The 23,440-nt window shown below is 39.6% G+C and overlaps 1 protein-coding gene across 1 annotated transcript in view; it reads left to right on the top strand.

Annotated features, from left to right (window-relative positions):
- Positions 1–301: 301 nt before the first annotated feature.
- The window catches only part of LOC124517958 (transmembrane protein 180-like), a 35,771-nt gene continuing 12,632 nt past the window's right edge, over positions 302–23,440 (top strand). Inside the window, 5 exon segments of the mRNA XM_047087726.1 lie at positions 302–451; positions 1,483–2,205; positions 12,559–12,713; positions 14,286–14,369; positions 18,465–18,587. Of these exon segments, the coding sequence (XP_046943682.1) occupies positions 302–451; positions 1,483–2,205; positions 12,559–12,713; positions 14,286–14,369; positions 18,465–18,587 (1,235 nt within the window).

Here is a 23,440-nt window from a genome sequence, read left to right as displayed (position 1 = left end):
GTATATATATATTGTGTGTGTGTGTATATATATATATATATATATATTGAAGCAGAGTCACACTCTATGCAAATTAGGGTTCCTGTCAACTTCTCAAAAAAGGTTGAGTGAATGGATAAGAAAGTTAAGTGTTAAATCTGATGACATATGCACAGCTAGTGGTTTGGGATTCTTAATTAAAATTAAGCTAGTGTTCAGAGGAATTTTGCCACCCATCAGCTATTATATGCAAATAGTGGATTTTAACCATTATCCTTTTTTTTTTTTAAACAAAAGGAGGAAGAATTCCTTTGCGTGGAAAATGACACTTTTAAGTATCAAACCCATTGCTTGGGCATATGCTATGATAACATTAGGGACTGAAATGCTAAATTCTGTCTTCAGTTTCTACTATGTGAAGCTGTTTTTACATCTGTACAAGATTTCAGAAGTGGCTTTTTACCAAGCCCAGGTGAGATGGAGCCCTTATTATCTGTTCACCTAGGACAGTTTCTCTTTCCCCATAGTTATATGTTATTGTAATTTCCCAAAGAGCTAATTCTTCACACAGCTGGAAGAGTTTTTAAGAAAAGGTTATCCATGTCCAAGATCCTCTGCTTGAGGGCAAAGAAATTATTAAAAGATTGCCACTTAAAACCTTAAAGCTTTAGAATTTAAAGGGTAAGCTTTGGTTATTTGGAAAATTCACTTATATGGGACAATTAGAATTATTATTAAGAAACTCTATCTTGAAAAGGTCCATGGTAATCACAAATTATGCTGTAACTCATTACCAATTATGTGGTCAGGGTGGATAAAGTTAATACCCTTAAAAACCTTTATATTTTATAATGTTACTCCTTTATTACTTAATTAGTGTTTTTGGCATTTTGCAATGGTAAACATTGGTATTTTAACTTTTCCTAATGAAATTATGTAAAACTATGCCATGGTATATATACGGGCCATCATTCCCTGCAGAGGCATGGCCCTGAGTGCCTTGTGGGGAAGCAGTCTAACGTAATGATTGAAAGCACAGATTCTGGGGTCATCTGCCTTGGCTCAGCCCCTGGCTCTGTCATTTATCAGGTAAGCAAATTGATTAACTTCTCTGGCCATCAGTTTCTTCATTGTAAAGTAGGGATAATAATAACAGTACCTGCTTCATAGGATTATTTTAAGGATTTAATGAATTAATTCATGAAAGTATTTGTACAATGCCTAAATACAAAGTGAATGCACATTGGCTTTTGGAGTAGCATGAGCTGTTATTATTATTGATACTATAGGATATATGCCCCCTGCTGGTCCTGAAAGCAGTGAGGGTTTTGAGTGTGTGTGGTGGTGGTTTTTGTTTTTGTTTTTGTTTGTTTTGTTTTGTTTTTTGTTTTCTGTTTTATGGATAGTTTTGGTTACTTTACATTAAATAAAAATTCAGGAGTCATTTTCATCAGGATAAACCACACTAAAATAATCCCTGTGTTTGTTTGTTTTTTCTCCTAGATGATTTTAATGATCTGGAATGCTCTTAATGACCTGACTGGGTATTTTCACAACTCTCAGGCTGACTGCTGTTCCGGTCGTCATAGTTCTGTGTTGTATGGTGCCCCTTTGTATTCGATAGCCTTCCTGCTTCCTTGGTTCCCTTGGAAATACTATCACGAAGGTGACTGGCTGAGTGGACTTCATAGGGTGGTATCGCTATGTGCTTTTGATAGCACGCTTACCTTCGTTCAGCAAGCCCAGTATATGCTGTTTGCAGAGATTTTCACTAGACATGAAAGCCGGCTTCAGCTTATTAAAATTAACCAAGTGGCATCACTAGTAGGATCCACCAGCATCCTCTTTGGTGGCCTCATCTCTGATAACATGGAAATTTTCTTCAATTTTCAGGCCTTCGCTGTGCTCATTGCCATTCTTGCCACTGCCAGCCTTTACACTGGCATGTACCGCATGAGTCACTTTGGACCGAAAAGAAGCCCCGAGGAAAACCTCTTCTCCGAAAGTGAACAGGATCTCCCCTGGACCTCCATCATCTCATTGATGAGACAGCTCTTGACCCAGAAAAACTTTTGCCTTTTTCTGATAATGAGTTTCTTCTAAGTCTTCCATTTAACTTTCTTCAAAAACTTCATGATGATCTTTGCAGATAATCTCATTCCCGAGGAGGTTCTTCCTTCTTTCCTAAGGAGCATCATGTATGGGGTAGGCTTTATTTGCCCACAAGTATGTGATGATTCTTCCTTTATCTTCCTATGGGGATTAGAGGTCTAACTCTCACCTGGCTGAGGAAATTAAAAGCCTGATTATGTCAGTAGTTTGACAAAATGATGCACATAAGAGACCCAAAGAGAATATAGTCAATGATACTGCAATAATGTATGGTGGCAGATGGTAGCTACTCTGGCACTGAGCATAGTATAACATACAGACTTGTCCAATCACCTGTAACTAGTGTAACATTGTGTGTCAAACGTACTTCAATAAAAAAGAGACCCAAAGATTCAGAGCCCCAGATATTATGTTTCAGTAGAAACATAATGGAAATAAGAAGTGAAAGGGAAAAAGAAAAGCGAACCCAATGAGAGCTGAGTGACATGATAATTGAAACATCTTAGCTTTTGAATTTTGTTCTTCTGAACTTTCTCACTTAAACCTTAGCAGAGATATGGAGGGAAATAAATGGCAGTTTTGCTTTACCGGGGCAGTTAACGTTCCTGTAACCATTATAAGGAAGAAAGTTACTTGATCAAGAATTCTTGGGGCTCCTGGGTGGCTCAGTTGGTTCAGTGTCCGACTTTTGATTTTGGCTCTGGTCATAATCCCAGGATCATGGGATCAAGCCCCACGTGGAGCCCTGCGTTGGGCTCCGCGCTTTGCATGGAGTCTGCTTGCCATTCTCTCTCTCTCCCTCTGTCCCACCCACTCTCCAGCTCACACTGTCTCTCTCCCTCTCTAAAATATTTTTTTTTTATTTAAAAGAGAATTCTTGAAGCCAGGTTTCAAAACACTTGGCTAAAAGACTGAGTCCTAGAATTCCAAAGCATTATTAAAATTCCATGCTCATGACCATTACTGGAAAAGGTATGTCCTCCTTCAAAAAATAAACCAGCATGCTCTTTGTTTTTTTTACAGCATTTAGAGAGTTGATGAATCATATTGCTTTCTTTCACCTAAATATGTCACCCCAAAATATGACTTAATGTAGCCTATGATTCCTATTTTCATAATTAAATAAGTAAAATTCATTATTTAGAGAATAAGTCATTCTAGATAGGTGAGTTTTTACTGTTTACACATTTATCTGGCTTCAAAAATATTTAAACCATGTTAGATAGAAATAGTTCTAAAATATTTTAAGTGTTGACATGCTTCCTTATGCAGACTTTACAGAATGCAATTTGTCTTTTCCACCATTAGCTCCAGGCCTTTGTCATAGTTTGGTTACTGTATACATCATAATAATGGAAAGTCACATTGGGTGCTTACCATGTGCCATGAACTATGCCAAGCACCTTGTATACATTACCTCACCTAATCCTCACAACCCCTTCAAAGGAAAGACTCTTCTTATCCTTACAGATGAGAAAAGGGATGTTCAGAGGCATCTGCTTTTAGAGTTGTGCATGTTTAGATTCTCTCTCTAAAATGTACTGTATTTACATGGTTTACTTAGCAGAGTATACCAAATAGAGTATCATTTTTGGCTTATCAGAATAGTCCCTGATACTGGGTATGTATATTGTAATGATGCTATTCCTTCAGGACAGTCTGACGTTTGTCCAACTGTTTGCTCCTATGTTCAATAACCTAGGATGGGGAGCTGTTTGGGTTCCTATCTCTGCTTTATCAGATTCTAAAATACATAAAATATTATATATATATATATATATCTTCCCACTTTTAATCATGTATTTGCCTATAGTATCTCCTCAAAGTAGAAAAAAGTTTGTTAAACTCTTATGTTAAAAATAAAAAGAGTTGAGGTACCTGGGTGGCTCAGCCGGTTAAATGTCCGACTTTAGCTCAGGTCACGATCTCACGGTGCGTGAGTTCGAGCCCCTCATCTGGCTCTGTGCTGCCTGACAGCTCAGAGCCTGGAGCCTGCTTCAGATTCTGTGTCTCCCTCTCTCTCTCTGTCCTTCCTCTGCTCGTGCTCTGCCTCTCTCTCTCAAAAATGAATAAATGTTAAAAAAATTTTTTTAATAAAAAAATAAAAAGAGTAGAGAGGCGCCTGGGTGGCTCAGCTGGTTAAGCGTCCCACTTTGGCTCAGGTCATGATCTCACAGCTTGTAGGTTCAAGCCCCAAGTCATGCTCTGTGCTGACAGCTAGGAGCCTGGAGCCTACTTCAGATTCTGTCTACCCCCTCTCTCTCTGCCCCTCCCCAGCTTGTGCTCTGTCTTTCTGTCTCAAAAATAAATAAACATTAAAAAACAGAAAACAAACAAATAAATAAAGAGTAGATATGGGGTGCCTGGGTGGCTCAGTTGGTTGAGCATCTTACTCTTGATTTCAGCTCAAGTCATGATTCCCAGGTCATGGGATCAAGCCCGGTGTCAGGCTCTGTGCTGAGTGGAGTCTGCTTAAGATTTGTTCTCTCACTCTGCTCCTCTTCCCATCTGATGCTCTCTCTCTCTCTCTCTCTCTCTCTCTCTCTCTCTCTCTCCTATCTCTCAAAATAAAAATAGGAGCGCCTGAGCGGTTCAGTCACTTGAGTGTCCAGCTCTCGATTTAAGCTAAGGTCATGATCCCAGGGTCATGGGATTGAGCCCCGCATTGGGCTCTGCACTGAAGCCTGCTTTGGATTCTTTCTCTCTCTCTCTCTCCCCCTCTCCCTCTCCCTCTCTCTCGCCCTCTGTCCCCTCCCCTCTTTCTAAAATTAAAAAAAAGGGGCGCCTGGGTGGCGCAGCCGGTTAAGCGTCTGACTTCAGCCAGGTCACGATCTCGCGGTCCGTGAGTTCGAGCCCCGCGTCGGGCTCTGGGCTGATGGCTCAGAGCCTGGAGCCTGTTTCCGATTCTGTGTCTCCCTCTCTCTCTGCCCCTCCCCCGTTCATGCTCTGTCTCTCTCTGTCCCAAAATAAATAAACGTTGAAAAAACAATTTTTTTAAATTAAAAAAAAAAGTTTAAAGATTGTTTTGACTATTCTGGGTACCTTGCAAATCCATATGAATTTTCTTACTTTTTTTTCTAATTTTTATTTAAATTATGGTTAGTTAACATGTAGTGTAATATTGTTTTCAGGAGTAGAATTTAGTGATTTATCACTGATATATTAATATCCAGTGTTCACACAAGTGCCCTCCTTAATATCCATCACTCATTTAGCCTACCCCCCACCCTCCTCCCTCCATCAATTCTCAGTTTGTTCTCTATCATAGTCTCTTACAGTTTCTCTCTCTTTTCTTTTTTCTCTTTTCCCCCTTCCCCTGTGTTCATTTGTTTTGTTTCTTAAATTCCACATATGAGTGAAATTATGATAGTTGTCTTCCTCTGCCTTAGTTCACTTAGCATAATACACTCTGGCTCCATCCATGTCGTTGCAAATGGCAAGATTTCATTCCGTTTAATGGCTGACTAACATTCAATTACATATATACACACACACACACACACACACACACACACACATACATACACACCACATCTTCTTTATCCATTCATCAGTCAATGGGCATTTAGGCTCTTTCCATAGTTTGGCTATTGTTGGTAAATGCTGCTGTAAACATTGGGGTAGATGTACCCCTCTGAATCTGTATTTTTGTATCCTTTGGGTAAATACCGAGTAGTGCAATTGCTGAGTCATAGGGTAGTTCTATCTTTAACTTTTTTCAACGTTTATTTATTTTTGGGACAGAGAGAGACAGAGCATGAACGGGGGAGGGGCAGAGAGAGAGGGAGACACAGAATCGGAAACAGGCTCCAGGCTCTGAGCCATCAGCCCAGAGCCCGACGCGGGGCTCGAACTCACGGACCGCGAGATCGTGACCTGGCTGAAGTCGGATGCTTAACCAACTGCGCCACCCAGGCGCCCCTCTATCTTTAACTTTTTGAGGAATCTCCATACTGTTTTCCAGAGTGGCTGCAACGGTTTGCATTCCCACCAACAGTGTAAGAGGATTTTCTTTTCTCCACACTCTCACCAACACTTGTTGTTGCCTGAGTTGTTAATTTTAGCCATTCTGACAGGTGTGAGGTGGTATCTCATGAGGTTTTGATTTGTATTTCCCTGATGATGAGTGATGCTGAACATCTTTTCATGTGTCTGTTAGCTATCTGGATGTCTTCTTTAGAAAAGTGTCTCTTTATGTTCTGCCCATTTCCTTAACAGGGTTGTTTTTTGGGTGTTGAATTTCATAAATTCCTTATATATTTTGGATAAATTATATATTTATCAGATATGTCATTTGCAAATATCTCCTCCTGTTCCACAGGCTGCCTTTTAGCTTTTTGTTTGTTTGTTTGTTTCCTTCACTGTGCAGAAGCTTTTATCTTGATGAAGTCCCAATAGTTCATTTTTGCTTTTGTTTCCCTTGCCTCTGGTGACATGTCTAGTAAGAAGTTTCTCCAGCTGAGGTCAAAGAGGTTGCTGCCTGTTTTATCCTCTAGGATTTTGATGGTTTCTTGTCTCACATTTAGGTCTTTCATCCATTTTGAATTTATTTTTGTGTGTGGTATAAGAAAGTGGTAGAGTTTCATTCTGCATGTGCTGTCCAGTTTTCCCAACACCATTTGTTGAAGAGACTGTCTTTTTTCCATTGGATATTCTTTTCTGCTTTGTGAAAGATTAGTTGATCATATAGTTGTGGGCCCTTATCTGGGTTCCATTGACCTATGTGTCTGTTTTTGTGCCAGTACCATACTTTCTTGATGACTACAGCTTTGTAATACAGCTTGGAGTCCTGAATCATGATGCCTCCAGCTTTCCTTTTCTCTTCAGGACTGCTTTGGCTATTCAGGGTCTCTTGGAGTCCATGTGAATGTTAGAATCAGCCTGTCAGTTTCTACAAAGAAGACAGATTGGATGCTGATAGAGATTGCACTGAATCTGTAGATCAGTTTGGGTAGTATTGCTATCTTAGCAATGTTAAATCTTCTGACACATAGAGTATTTTCCATCTATTTCAATCTTTTAAAATTTCTTTCAACAATGTTTTGTAGCTTTCAGAGGATGAATTTTCCCCTTCCTTGTTAAATTTATTCCTAAATATTTAGATAGATTTTTAGTGAAGACTTGAGGGGCTCTTTCAGAACAAAGTACATGAGCTTTATTAAGTGCATGGATTTAGTGGCTTTATTCTGGTGATTCCCATAAATGTTTTTTGTTTCCTTTTAGCTCATAGACATGTTCTGGGTAGAGATTGCCAGATGGTTGAATTCTGATGGAATGAAGGGCTACTGTGCTTCTGAGAAAACCATAACAACTTTTTTCTTTATTTTTTTTAACAAAAGTAATACATATTTGCTGTAAAGATTCATACACTATTGAAACATCCATGAATTTTTTGTATACTGCTTTTTAAATTTAATAAGTTATGCAAATTTCCATGTCACATATAAATCTACTTTTTAAAAATAGCTGTGTTGGGGTAAATTACATCAGTGTTCTGTAATTGAACCACCAGATCACGACCTGAGCCAAAGTTGGACGCTCAACCAACTAAGCCATCCAGGTGCCCCGTGTGTTTTAACTTTTAAAAACACTGCTAAAATAGGGGCTCCTGGGTGGCTCAGTCAGTTAAGCATCTGACTCTTGATCTAAGCTCAGGTCTTGATCTCAGGGTTGTGAGTTCGAGCCCCAAATTGGGCTCTGCACTGGGTGTGAAGCCTGCCTTAAAAAATAATAATAATAAAATAAAAACACTGGGGTGCCTGGCTGGCTCAGTTAGAAGAGTGTGGGACTCTTGATCTCCACTTAAGTTTGAGCCCCATATTGGGTGTAGAGATCACTTAAATAAAACTTAAAAAAAAAAAAACTTTCCAGGGGCGCCTGGGTGGCGCAGTCGGTTAAGCGTCCGACTTCAGCCAGGTCACGATCTCGCGGTCCGTGAGTTCGAGCCCCGCGTCAGGCTCTGGGCTGATGGCTCAGAGCCTGGAGCCTGTTTCCGATTCTGTGTCTCCCTCTCTCTCTGCCCCTCCCCCGTTCATGCTCTGTCTCTCTCTGTCCCAAAAATAAATAAATGTTGAAAAAAAAATTAAAAAAAAAAAAAAAACTTTCCAGAAAAAAAATGTTTAAAAAACACAAAAACACTGCTGAAGTGTTTTCCAGATTACATTCCCACCAGTAGTGTAAAAGTGTTCCAGTTGTTCAACATTCTTGCCAATGTTTATGATCAGTCTTTTTAGTTTTAGTCATACTAGTATGTGTGTAATAGTATTTTATTATGGTTTTGATTTACATTTTCCTAATGACTACTAATGATATTATTAGTGCATCTTTTCATGTGCCATCCATTTGGCTTTTTGGTGAATTCAGGTGGTTCAGATCTTTTGCCTATTTAAAAAATTTTTTTCAATGTTTATTTCTGAGAGAGAGAGAGAAAGACAACTCAGGTGAGGGGCAGAGAGAGAGGGAGACAGAGCATCCAAAACAGGCTCCGCACTGACAGCAGCGAGCCCGATGCAGGGCTTCAACTCAGGAACAGTGAAATCATGGCTTGAGCTGAAGTCGGACGCTTAACTGACTGGAGCCACCCAGGCACCCCTGCCTATGTTTTAATCAAGCTGTTTGTTATCATATTACTGAATTATATGAGTTCTTTATATACTCTAGATACAAGTCTTTTGTTGGATGTATGTTCAGCAAGTATTTTCTCCTAGTCTCTCTTGGCTATAAAAGTTTAAACTATTTATTGAAGTATAGCTGACACACTGTTACATTGGTTTCAGGTGTACAACCGTAGTGATTGGGCAAGTCTATTCTATATGTTATGCTCTGCTCACCGCAAGTGTGGCTTACCATCTGCCACCATACAAATGCTATCACAGTACCATTGACTATATTCTCTATGCTGCACCTTTTATACCCATGACTTCTTCATCTTGGCTATTACATTTTAAGAGAACATGGTCAAAAGATTTCCACAATCTTTTTTCTCAAACCCTCAACACTAACATGAATTTCTGTTGATCTTAACAAAAAAAAAAATCATTATAAAGTGGAAGCCCAAAATTGCTTCAAGTGTATTCCTAATATCCAGACAAGTGACACTCACATAAATTATTGGAATAAAAAGAAAAAAAACGATAGCTTATTTGTTATTTTTGGCTAAGTCACTTTAACTGTTGGGTATAATCATGAAGGATAAGCACCATGTTTTCATTTTCTCAGGCTGTCTTTTCAGAGGCCTCCTTTTGGAGGAGTTGTGTAAGTGAAAGGAGAAAAGCATGAACAAGTGCTCATTCTAACAACTGGTTTTTTTTTTAATATAAAATTTATTGTCAAATTGGTTTCCATACAACACCCAGCGCTCATCCCAACAGGTGCCCTCCTCAATACCCCTCACCCACCCTCCCCTCCCTCCCACCCCCCATCAACCCTAAGTTTATTCTCAGTTTTTAAGAGTCTTTTCTGGTTTGACTCTCTCCCTCTCTCTTTTTTTTTTCCCTTCCTCTCCCCCATGGTCTTCAGTTAAGTTTCTCACGATACACATAAGAGTGAAAATATATGGTATCTGTCTTTCTCTGTATGACTTATTTCACTTAGCATAACACTCTCCAGTTCCATCTACGTTGCTACAAAAGGCCGTATTTCATTCTTTCTCATTGCCAAGTAGTATTCCATTCTAATAACTGTTTTAATAGGTCTGTGACAGGGTGTCTGGGTGGCTCAGTCAGTTGAGTGTTCGACTCGATTTTGGCTCAGGTCAGATTTCAGGGTCATGGGATTGAGCCCTGAGTCAGGCTCCATGCTGAGCGTGGATCCTGCTTAAGATTCTTTCTCTCTCTCCCTCTGCCCCTCTCCCCTGCTCGTGCTCTCTCTCTCTCTAAAATAGTAATTGTAATAATTATTATATTTATTATTAATAAATAATAACTATAATTATATTTATCATCACCATTACTATTATAACAACAGCAACAACAACAGGTCTGAGATCTTCCACATCCCACTCCTATCAGAGAGGCAGGATAGTAAATGGGTTAAGCGCATAGAGTCTGCCACAGGGGAGTCTCTTGCTGTGTGAGCCTGGGCAAGTTACTCAACAGTTCTGTGTCTCAGTTTCCTCATCTGTAAAATTAGAATAAAAATAGTGCCTAACTGGGGCGCCTGGGTGGCGCAGTCGGTTAAGCGTCCGACTTCAGCCAGGTCACGATCTCGCGGTCCGTGAGTTCGAGCCCCACGTCTGGCTCTGGGCTGATGGCTCAGAGCCTGGAGCCTGTTTCCGATTCTGTGTCTCCCTCTCTCTCTGCCCCTCCCCCGTTCATGCTCTGTCTCTCTCTGTCCCAAAATAAACAAACGTTGAAAAAAAAAATTAAAAAAAAAAATAGTGCCTAATAGAATAATTATGAGGATTAAATGAATCAAAATACACAAAGTACTTAAAATGGTTCCTGGCACAAACTAAACACTCTAGAAATGTTAGCTCTTATTATTAAGACTCCATGCAGCAAATATTTATTCAGTTTTCACCGCAAGCACACACTGACCTTATCTGTTTTGATTTGGGCTTCTTTGGCACAGGTTGCCAACATTCATGCTGAGATTCACTGGAGAGCCAAAATCCTCAGTTTGTGAACACTTTATTTTAATAAATGAAAAAGTGGTATCTTTCATCATTTTTATCATTTATATCATTGGCTCATATCTTTTTATATATCGGACATCATCATAATAACTAACAATTGAGTACCTTATATGTTGAGTGTGTGCTATAGATGAGAGAGTCAGAGACAGAACGAGAGACAGTGGGAGGTAGAAACACACAGAGAGAGTGTTAGTTGGATGAAATGCTCCTTAGGTAAAGTAACTTGTCCTTGGCCACACAACTGGCACAGTGGCACAGCTGGAATTCAAACCGAGGGACATCTGATTTCAAAATCTTGCACTTTCTACTCTGCCACATATTCCTTACGTTATCATTAATTTCTTGTATTTTATGTTTATGTGTTAGAGGGTGAGAACAAGAAGCTTCATTTCAATATGTAGAAATATTGAATATTATTCAATATTGTTTATTGAAATTATCGAAATATTATTGAAATATTGAAATTATTGAGTATTGTCATTATGTGGAGGAATATAATGATATTATACTGCTGGGGTGTTCTATGTACTCACTCTTACAGAACTCTAAGAAATGCCGTGGATCACATCAGTCCCTGAGCCATTGTTTTTAATATCCAGAAAAGGAGTTCTTGTTCCTTGAAAGTAGAGAAGTAAGCCAAAATGTTAGGGGAAAGAACCCTTTTGTTTATTATAGCACATTTGCATTCTACTTGCATCACTCAGAATTCTCTTGTAATTGTAATGTATGTACATTTGGTTAATGAAAACTTTTCAGGGCTAAACAATGTACTTTTTAATTGAAGACAAAGAGTATCTTCTAATCTTTGTTAATGTAATATGTATATTTAGCAAAAACTTTTCACTCTAGAACAATGAACTTCTTCACTGATAGCATGAAATGCACAGAAAAAATGTAAGCCTGAGCCCTCAACATGAATCTATTAGAATTATAAAATTTGTAAGATAAGACAGGAAACAAAACCCAAAGAAATGTGGATAGAATCATAAACTTGATTTTAGTATAAAAAGTACATTTCAGATAGATTACAGTAAGAATAGTGAAATGTATAGTCACTTATTCAATAAATATTTGTTTTACCTACTGTGTGCTAGGTGAATTCTGGGCTTTAACCCCAAATTTTGTTTTAATTTATTAATTAATTTAATGTTTATTTAGTTTTGAGAGAGAGACAGAGACAGAGAGTGAACAGGGGAGGGGCAGAGAGAGAAGGAGACACAGAATCTGAAGCAGGCTCCAGGCTCTGAGCTGTTAGCACAGAGCCCAAAATGGGGCTTGAACTCGTGAACTATGAGATCATGACGTGAGCTGAAGTTGGGCACTTAACCAACTTCACCCAGGTGAAGTTAAGTTAAGTTAAGTTAAGTTGGGCACTTAACCAACTTCACCCAGTCACCCAGGTGCCCCAACCCCAAATTGTAAAATCTGGATTTATAGTAGATTTTAGTTGCACCTTTCACATCACCATAAAGCAATGCTGACTGTTTCTAAGCAATGGATTCTTTCATATGGTTGGTTTTGGTAAAATTTCTTCATAACAGTGTGAAAATAAAAATGTAGGAAACCATTTCCTGGTTTGTTCATTTTAAAGGAAATAATAGCTGTTTCTTTGTTATTATGGAATATTACTATCCTTAGTCAATTTTCAACGGATATACATGGGTCACAACATTTCTAGCCACAATAGACAGTATTACTTGTGTGTTTCAGCTGCTATTATAGTTCAGAAGCAAATGTGTTTTCTGCTGAGCACATTTATTTTGTCGCCAGCAAGAGCAAGCATAATTAATGGTGGTCCATCTTAATACGATATCTCTTTGTTTCCTTTTCAGTGCCTTGTACTTATCAGTCAGTCCTGGCTGAAGAAGTTTGGTTACTATAAAATTATCTTAATTTCTTTCTACCTAAAAGGAACAGCCTCCATTGTCATGTCACTTCTTGGACAGCAATACTATTACCTTTTGGCTCTTTATCTCACTATTATCATGTAAGTAAATCCAAATGCCAGTCCCAAAATTACACTAGGTCTTGCCATTTACACTTTCAAGCAGTGCAACATTTTTTATCTGAACTGTATTGAATATTCATTTCTAGGCAATCATTGTACCTTTCTGGCAAACTGAATGTTCACAGTTTCTTTTTTGGAGAGATTTCATACATTAGATTTTGTAGTAAAGTTATGTTCCTCTTTTTAACCTATTAAAGTGCATCATTTAGTAAATGTTGCTGCCAAATAAAGATTTGACCCCATGGGGCGCCTGGGTGGCTCAGTTGGTTAAGTGTCTAACTCCTGATTTTGGCTCAGGTCATGATCTCTTGGTTGTGAGATTGAGCCTGCACTGGGCTCCTCAATGGGTATGGAGCCTGCTTAGGATTCACTCTCCCTCTCCCTCTGCTCCTTCCCCGCTTGCTCTCTCTCTCTTTGCCTGTTGTTCTTTGCCTTTGTCCCCCATCTTGGAAAACAGCTCTACCATCTGTCTAGATGTCCAAGTCAGAGACTTTGTCTTTGTCTTCTCTTTCTTCTCTGTCACCTGTGTCCAATAGGCTACCAGTTATTAGTCCTGATATGTCCTGAATCCATCCCTTCTCTGCTTCCATTAGCTCAGGTCCTCATCATCTCTCACATGGAGTAGTATCTGGCCTCCCATATGGTTCCCTTGTCTCTAGTCTCCAGTCCTCCCAACACCTTCGTCCACATTGTTCCTACAGTAACATGTCATTCCTTAATGATCTTAAGTAGCTTCTTACTGCTTTTAAGATTTATATCATAAAATGATGACATATGAGGTCTTTTGTTATATAGTCTCTGTTTACTTCTTCATCCTCATATCACTCTTCTAGTTCTTCTGTACTCCACACCAAACAGGAATACTTTGTAGTATAGGCACCTCATATCTAACATGTAGCATTCTGTGTCTGGAAAGCTCTTCACCATTTCTTGCCTGGCTCTTTCCTGGTGTTTCTTTTCTTTTTTCGTTTAAATGTATTTATTTTGAGAGAGAGAGAGAGAGAGAGAGAGAGAGAGTGAATGAATGAATGAACAGGGGAGGGTCAGAGAGAGGCAGAGAGAAAATCCCAAATCCCAAGCAGGCTCTGCGATGTCAACATGGATATCAATGCGGGGCTCAGTTTCACGAACCGTGAAATCATGACCTGAGCCGAAATCAATAGTTGATCACTTAATCAACTAAGCCACCCACGTGCCCCATGATGATTTTCTTATTAACACTTTCTTTTCTCTAGCTTACTTTATATAATACATAGAATATACAAAATATGTGTTAATCAACTGTTTATGCTATCAGTAAAGCTTCTGGTCAACAGTAGGCTATTAGTAGTTAAATTTGAGGGGAGGCATAAGGTATATGTGAATTTCCCACTGCCCGGGGGGTCAGCACCCCGAACCTCTGTGTTAATCAAGAGTCAACTGTACATTATTTCATTTCTCCTTCTTATAAACAAAATTTCAACTTTCATTTGATGTTTGGTTTTTTAAAAGAAAATCTGTGCCTCCTAGTTATATGTGTATTTTATACGTATATTTTAAAATCGTTTCTAGGGTAATTGTGCAAGCTTCTTTCTGTTTGTTTAACCTGCCACTAGCTGACATGGTGGATGCAGATTTACTGAAGTTCAATCAGCAGTAAGTACATTTATTCAAATATCAGCCATAACAATATCACATGGAGGCAGGACCTGTAAGAGTATGCCTTTTATAGTTCCACTACAAATCATCTAAGAGATGATCATAAGAGCGTCACTGGGAATTAGAGAGCAGAACATAATAGGATATTCATAATTGTTTGCCCTGGGCAACTTTTCCCTGTTTCTGAAAGGGCATCATAATTTTTTATACGGCAGGTTCACACAGCCAATGCTATGACAGGATTAGATCTCCAAAACCAAAGTGAAATCTCAGATAGCTTTATGTTCTACGTATTGCAGTACGCCTTATTACACTGGATGTCGAAGGCAAAATGACCTTTTCTCTGTGACATTGCAAGAATTAAAATTAATGATTAAAAATCTTACCTTTTTTTTTACTTGAAAAAATATAAGGGGCTGCTGATGAGAGGTTTTGTTCTTTGGTGTGGTTATAAGCTTTTTACATCAGCTATAAAATTCACTTGATTGGTAAATGTTTTCTTATCTGTGCCCTGTTTTACAGATTAGAGAGGAATACCCGTGTTATTTTAACACAGGTATATCCTTTTTTTAAATATTTATTTTGAGAGAGAGAGAGAGAGAGAGAGCATGTATGTGCATGTGTGCATATGTGCAAACGTGGGAGAGGTAGAGAAAGAGGGAGAGAGAGAATCCCAAGTAGGCTTCAGGCTCATTGCAGATCCTAATGTGGGGCTTGATCTCACAACCAAGAGATCACGACCTGAGCTGATCTCAAGAGTCTGATGCTTAACCAACTGAGCCACCCAGGTGCCCCACAGGTACATTCTTTATTAGCTCTGTAGAAACACTTAGACTACATGGCCTCTGTTTTTTGTTTTTGTTTTTTTTTTTTAATGAAATCTATACTGCGAAAAGCCTTGCCAGTCAAACTGTTTGATGTCTTCTTTATATAATTCCTCTTCTGTTTCAGGGTTTTGTTGCTAAGTTGTGTTTGAAGGATAAGCAAGATGGTGAGCTCCTTACAGTGCAGGACCGTTCTCCTTGTGTGTCTCTAGTGTCTAGAAAAGTGACGGGCTCAAACCACTCTTTTTAATTGAGTAATTTAAGGGGTGCCTGGGTGGCTCAGTTGGTTAAGTGTCTAACTTCGGTTCAGGTCACGATCTCACGGTTTGAATTTGAGCCCCCAGTTGGGCTCTGTGCTGACAGCTCAGAGTTTGTTGCCTGGAGCCTCCTTTGGATTCTGTCTTCCTCTCTCTCTGCCCCTCCCCAACTCATGCTCTGTCTCTGTCTCTCTCTGTCTCTCTGTCTCTCTCTCAAAAATAAACATTAAAAAAATGAATAATTTAAAAAGAAGAGGGGTGCCTGGCTGGCTCACTTGGTTGGGCATCTGACTTTGGCTCAGGTCATGATCTCACAGCTCATGAGTTTGAGCCCCGCGTCAGGCTCTGTGATGACAGCTCAGAGCCTGGAGCCTGCCTCGGATTCTGTGTCTCCCTCTCTCTCTCTCCCCCTCCTCCGCTCATGCTCTTTCTCTCTGTCTAAACATTTAAAAAAAAAATTTTTTTTAAAGAAGAAACCTCAGTAAACATCTTACAACTCTCAAATTCTTTTTGAATGAAACTGGATACAAGTAAATAAAATGTCTCAAATAGTCAGAAAGGAAAAGGCACTAACATTTACCACATTCCAAGGTGTGCAAAATTATATGGCTTTTGCTCGTGCAGGTCTCACACCAGCCTTGTGTGGTAGATACTACTCACTCCATAAATATGTGTTGCTGCCTGCTAATGTGTCAGGCACTGTGGTACATACTGGAGATACGATATAGGAGGCCTTGTAACAGAGTCCCTCTGAAACATACTTTTCTCTGTTTTTTTTATTATTTTTAATTTTTTAAGTAATCTCTATACCCAACGTGGGGCTCAGACTCACAACCCTGAGGTCAAGAGTCACATGTTCCACAGACTGAGCCTGCCAGGCTCTCCTAAAACATACTCTCTTATGCATATGGCATGCTGTATGCTCCTGACCAGTGGCTACCCTGGGGGATACCTGTGCTTCTCTGCTGGCATAAGTTGTATCCTTACCAGGAGTTAGTACTTTTTATTTCAGATCTGTTAATGTCAGCTGCAATGGTTATTTTAATGACAACATTTACAGGGCACCTGGGTGGCTCAGTTGGGCTCTGCACTGGCATGGAGCCCGGTCGGGATTCTGTCTCTCTCTCTACCCCTCCCCAACTCATGCTGTCTCTGTCTCTCTCTAAATAAATAAACAAGCTTAAAAAAAGTACTTAGGAACTGTAAGGGTGAGACGAAAGTTGTTTCTGTGAAAACTAAGTTGAATGCTTTATAAAGATCTGACAAAGGCAAGGTATAAAAAAATATTATCAGATCTGATGCAATGAGAACTATAAATGTTTTGGGGGAAATTCATAAAAGCCTAAAGCTATTGTGTACTCAGATTGCCTTATAAATAACTGTAGTTCTCTCTATAACTGACAATAGAAACTGTAGATCATGTAATATGGATACTGTCCTCGCGAGAATGATGGCATAGCACTTCCACCCGTGGGCCCATACTCAAAGGAAAAGCCCAAAGGAAAGATTGATGAACGAGTACATTTCACTTAAAACAGAATGGTTAATGTCTCTTCTAAAAAGGATTGTTTTGGGGGCACCTGGGTGGCTCAGTCAGTTGAGCGCCTGACTCTTGATTTTGGCTCAGGTTATGGTCCCAGGGTCATGGTATCAAACCCCACATCGGGCTCCACACTGAGTGTGGAGTCTGCTTGGGATTCTCACTCTCCCTCTGCCCCTCTCCACCACGCACACGTGCTGTCTCTCTCTAAAAAAAAAATAATAATAAAAAATAAATAAAAAGGATTGTTCTGCTCTAGCCAACTGTCCTCCGGATCATGTCAGATAAGAACTTAATACAATGAGCCAAAATAGATGTAGCCTTTACCCTTTGTGGCAGTGACAGCCTAGTGGGGGAGACAGACAGCAATTGTATATCATACAATCAGAAGTACCCTCATTTTCAGGAAACTAAGACTCTTGAGGGGTCAGCTTGCCCAAGGTAATAAAACCAGCAGATTAAAGAACTAGAAGTGAAACCCAAGTTCTTCCTGTCAAATCAGACTTCCTCCAGTTCTCTGGCCTCATCTTTCTTCCATGTCTTTTTTTCTTTCTCCTCCTCTCCATTTTCTTGCTTTTTCTTCTCTTTCTCCTCCTTGGAGAGGTTTCCACTGATAGTTGAAATATGACAAGATTTCACTGTATTCAGTCAATGCACTGGATTTTTAGGTTTATTTTATATGACATAACTTAGTTATCAAAAATGATATGGCAGGATTCTCACTTAGAGCTCATTTGAGTAATCCTTAATGAAATCTGGGCTGAGAAACTTAGGTGTGAATCCCAGTTCTACCACTTACTAGCTGTGTGACTGTGGACAAGTTAATCTATTCGCCCATCTCTAAAACAGGAGTGACAATGTCTTTCTCATAGGATTGTTGTGGAGTTTACAGGTTTGCATTTTTTTTAAGTAGGCGCCATGCCCAATGTGGGGCTTAAACTCAGGACTCTGAGCTCAAGAGTCACATGCTCTACCAACAGAGCCAGCCAGGTGCCGCTATGGTGAGATTTAAATGACTTACCACAGGGGCGCCTGGGTGTCTCAGTCAGTTAAATGTCCAACTCTTGATTCCAAATCAGGTCACGATCTCATGGTTCACAGGTTCAAACCCTGTGCTTGGGATTCTTTCTCTCTCCCTCTTTCTCTGCCCTCCCCAACTCGAGCTCTCTCTCTCTCTCTTTCAAAATAAATAAATAAACTTTAAAAATTAAGAAAAAATGACTTAACAGCACAGGGCACATATAGCTCTCATTATTGAGCATGTAAGAGTCTAGCTGTGTCTCCTCTTTGATCCATTTCTTCACTGAAAGAGTTTGGTTCTTTTAAGTTTATAACCACTATGACTAAGAGGTTAATATTCTATAACTACTATATATTTCTATTGTCTAGTTACAGTCAAGGAGGACTTAACTGACAAAAAGTTCCTTGATTTCTGTGTGATACAGACCCATGCTATCTTTGTCTGTTTCAGGTCACCCCTTTCCTCAATGGTTTTTGGCATCAATGCTTTGTTTACCAAACCTGCTCAGTCTTTAGCTCCCATGATGATACTCTCTAAGCTAAAACAGTATGGATATGGAAATGCAGATAAAAGGTAGAGTAAAAATGCCTTTGAAATAATGTAAAGGAAATATTAAAGCAAACTCAGCCTTTTATATTGATTACTAGGCAATTATCTTGGACTTTGGATATTATTAGTTATTCACAGATTTTGAGTAAGCTATAGTAGAGAGTATTAATATCAAAGGAATTTTCATAGGAGTATCTTTAAGGGTGTTCTTTAAATTATACTACAAATATCTATATAATCCACACTAAGCTACATATTGATTGCTTTTATCTAAGTCATTCATTCATTTATTATTTCATTGCACAAATGTTTCTGAGGGCCTGCCAGGCTTAAAGGTGCTGGGGTCTGGGCATCTTAGTGGCTCAGTCAGTTGAGTGTCCAACTCTTGATTTCTGCTCAGGTCATAATCCCATGGTTGTGGGATCGAGCCCTGCATTGGGCTCTGTGCTGAGCTTGGATCCTGCTTAAGATTCTCCCCTCCCCTCTCCTCTCCTCTCCATTCCTCTCCTCTCCTCCTCTCCCCTCCCCACCCCTTGCCTGTCCCCCCCCCCATAAACTACAAAAAAAAAAAAACCAGGGTGCTGCAGATACAAGATGAATAAGGAGCCTCTAAGGAGCCCCACAGATTGTAAAACACTGTGATAAGGGCTCTACTGGAAGCATAAAATGGGGCACTGTGGTAATACAGATAAGAAATTCCTACTTTGTTTGGTCTGCCTGGGGCAGGGGGCACCTCAGAGAAAAGGGGGTTCCTGAGCTAAGTTTTGGATGCTAAGTTGGATTTCTCCTCCTGAACATTAAAGAACATCATTCCAGGCAGGTAAAACAGCATGGCAAATATCTGGAAGCATGAGAGCACTCTTAATAAGCTATTCATTTATTCACTCAACAAACGTCGTTGAGAGTCTACCATGTTCTAGGTTCTGTGATAGGGCAGCAAACAGCAGGGAACAAAACAACAGAAATCTCTTCCCTCCTAGAACTTAAGTTCTAAGTGGGATGCAGGTAGACAAAAAATTAAATAAAATACATATTATGTTAGTTGGCAATAAGTTCTTTGGTGAAAAATGAAAGAAGGGGAATGAGAAGAGTTGGGGAAAGCTGCATTTTTAATTAGTGTGATGGGCAAGGCCCCAGGAGGTGACATTTGAATAAATGCAGGGAGGTGGGAGGGCACCATGGCAGCTCTCTGGGGCAAGAGTGGTCCTGGCAGAAAACACAGCAAGTGCAAAAGAATGGAGAGGTACCATGCCTGGCTTTCTAGATCTCACAAGGAAGCTGGTGTGGCTGGAGCAGAGTAAGTGAGAGGAGGTCAGGTCTAGTAGGTCCTTAGAGCCCTGCTTTGTTACTTTGGTTTCACTATGACATTTCTGGTGGTGGTGAGGCAGTGGAGGATTGATTTATTTTTTATTTATTTGCTTTATTTTTTAAAGAAGTTTTAGGATCACAAGAAAATTGAACAGGAAGTACAGAGTTCCTGTATATTCTCTGCCCTCCACTAGGTACAGCCTTCCCTATATCAACAGAGTGTTACACTGGTTATAATCAACGAACCTACATAGATACATCATTATCACCCAAAGTCCATAATTTACATTAGGGTTTGCTCTTGGTGTTGTACATTCTGTGGGTTTGGATGAACATGTAATGACATGTATCCACCATTACAGTATCATAAAGAATAGATTTGCTGCCCTAAAAATCCTCTGTGCTTGGGGCGCCTGGGTGGCGCAGTCGGTTAGGCGTCCGACTTCAGCCAGGTCACGATCTCGCGCTCCGTGAGTTCGAGCCCCGCGTCAGGCTCTGGGCTGATGGCTCAGAGCCTGGAGCCTGTTTCCGATTCTGTGTCTCCCTCTCTCTCTGCCCCTCCCCCGTTCATGCTCTGTCTCTCTCTGTCCCAAAAATAAATAAAAACGTTAAAAAAAATTTTTAAAAATAAAAATCCTCTGTGCTCTACCTTTTCATCCTACTCTCTCCCCTAACCCCAACAACCTGTGATCTTTTTACTGTCTCCATGATTTGCCTTTCTCAGAATGTCAGATAGTTGGAATCATATAGTATGTAGCCTTTTCAGATAGATTAAATTTTAGTAATATGCATTTAGGTTTCCTCCATGTTTTTTCATGGCTTAGCACGGATTCCATTGTCTGGATGTACACCTCATTTATCTATTCACTTACTGAAAGACATATTGGTTGCTTCCAAGTTTTGGCAATTATGAATAGAGCTGTTATAAACACCAATATGCAGCTTTTTGTGTGCATATAAGCTTTCAATTCCTTTGGGTAAATACCAAGGAGCACAATTACTGAATTGTGTGATAAGAGTATGTTTAGTGTTGTAAGAAACAGCCAAACTGTTTTTGAAAGAGGCTGTACCATTTTGAATTCCCATCAGCAAAGAAATAAAGAGTTCTTGTTGCTCCACATCCTTATCAGCATTTGGTATTGTCAGTGTTTTGGACTTTAGCCTTTTTAACAGGTGTGTACCTCATTTTAATTTGCAGTTTCCTAATGACTTATGATGTGGAACATGTTTTCATATCCTCATTTGCCATTTGCATGTCTTTGGTGAGGTGTCTGTTCAGGTCTTTTGCCCATTTTTTAATCAGGCTGTTCATTTTCTTATTATTGAGTTTTAGGATTTCTTTTTTTTTTTTTTTTTTTACATTTATTTATTTTTGAGAGATACAGAGCACAAGTAGGGGAGGAGCAGAGAGAGAGAGAAAGAGACACAGAATCCGAAGCAGGCTCCAGGCTCCAAGCTGTCAGCACAGAGCCCGACATGGGGCTCAAACTCACGAACCGTGAGAGCATGACCTAGCTGAAGTTGGATGCTTAACCGACGGAACCACCCAGGCGCCTCTAGTTTTAGTATTTCTTTGCATATTATGGATAACAATCCTTTATCAGATATGCCTTTTGCAAATATTTCCTCTCAGTCTGTGGCCTCCCTTCTCATTCTCTTGACAATGTCTTTGGCAGAGCAGAAGTTTTTAATTTTAATGAAGTCCAATTTATCAATTACTTCTTTCATAAGTTTTGCCTTTAATGTTGTATCTGAAAAGTCATCACTATACCCAAATCACCCAGATTTTCTCCTGTGTTATCTTCTAGGAATTGTATAGTTCTGCACTTTACATTTAGGTCTATGATCTGTTGTGAGTTAATTTTTATAAAGGTGCAAGGTCTAGATTCATTTTACACAGGTAGATATCCAGTTGTTCCAGCCATTTGTTGAAAAGACTACCTTTTTCTGTATTGCATTACCTTTGCACCTTTGTCAAAGATCAGTTGATTATATTTATGTGGATCTATTTCTGGCCTCTCTGTTGCATTGCATTGATCTATTTGTTATTTTGCCAATACTATACTATCTTGATTGTTGTAGCTTTATAGGAAGTCTTAATGTCAGGTTATGTAGGCCCACTGACTTATATGGAAAGGCTATTGCCTTTCCATATAAATTTTGGAATCGGTTTGTTGATAACCACAAAATAACCGTCTGGGATTTTGATTGGCATTGAGTTAAATCTATAGATCAAATTAGGAAAAACTGATATTTTGACAATATTGAGTCTTCTTATCCATGAACATGGAATATTTTCCCATTTCTTTAGTTAATTTTCTATTTTTCATCAGATTTTTGTAGTTTTCTTCATAGAGATCTTTTACATATTTTGTTATATTTATACTTAAATTCTTCATTTTTTATTGTTTGTTTATTTCAGAGAGAGAGAGCACGCGTGTGAGTGTGAGCAGGGGAGAGGCAGAAGGAGAGAGGGAGAGAATCTTTTTATTTTTTTAAATGTTTTTATTTATTTTTGAGACAGAGAGAGACAGAGTATGAGCAGGGGAGGGGCAGAGAGAGAGGGAGACACAGAATCCGAAGCAGGCTCCAGGCTCTGAGCTGTCAGCACAGAGCCCGATGTGGGGCTCGAACTCACAGACCGCGAGATCGTGACCTGAGCTGAAGTCGGACGCCCAACCAACTGAGCCACCCAGGAGCCCCAAGGGGGAGAGAATCTTAAGCAGGCTTCATGTCTAGTATGGAGCCCGACGTGAGGCTTGATCTCACGAACCGTGAGATTATAACCTAAGCTGAAATCAAGAGTCATGCACTTAACTGAACGACTCAGAGCCCCTAAAGTCTTTAATTTTTAGGATGCTAATGTAAATAGTGTTATGTTTTTATTTCCAATTTCCACTTGTTTATCAAGGAAACAGTTGACTTTTGGGAAAGCAATTGACTTTTGTATATTAACCTTATATCCTGCAACCTGGCTATAATTGCTTATTAGTTCTAGGAAGTTTTTGTTGTTGTTGATTCTTTTGGATTTTCTACTCTACATAGCCAAGTATTTTATTTTACTTTATTTTTGAAACATATTTTTTATTTTTTTATTAAAATCTTTTTAATGTTTACTTATTATTTGAGAGAGAGAGAGAGAGCGCGCCCGCACACGCACAAGTCAGGGAGGGGATGAGAGAAGGAAACATAGAATCTGAAGCAGGCTTCAGGCTTCAAGCTGTTAGCACAGAGCCCAACGTGGGGCTCCAACTCACAAACTGTGAGATCATGACCTGAGCCAAATTTGGAGGCTTAACCGACTGAGCCCCAAAACATATTTTTTAAAGTTTATTTATTTATTTTGAGAGAGAGAGACTGTGTGCACATGTGTGCATGTGTGCAAGTGAGGGAGGGGCAGACAGAGAGAGAGAGAGATAAAATCCCAAGCAGACTTCGTGCTGTCAGTGCAGAGCCTGATGCGGGGCTCGATCCCATCACCGCTAGATCATGTGTGACCTGAGCCCAAATCAACAGTTGGATGCTCAACTGACAGAGCCACCCAGGGACCCCCAAGGATTTTTTTTTAA

This window comes from Lynx rufus, unplaced genomic scaffold (assembly GCF_022079265.1).
Source record: "Lynx rufus isolate CCGP_SWC_20201006 ecotype Redwood Valley unplaced genomic scaffold, mLynRuf1.p SCAF_23, whole genome shotgun sequence".
Lineage (NCBI taxonomy): Eukaryota > Metazoa > Chordata > Mammalia > Carnivora > Felidae > Lynx > Lynx rufus.
Note: the sequence above shows the minus strand (reverse complement) of the source record. Positions and strands in the feature narration are given on the sequence as shown.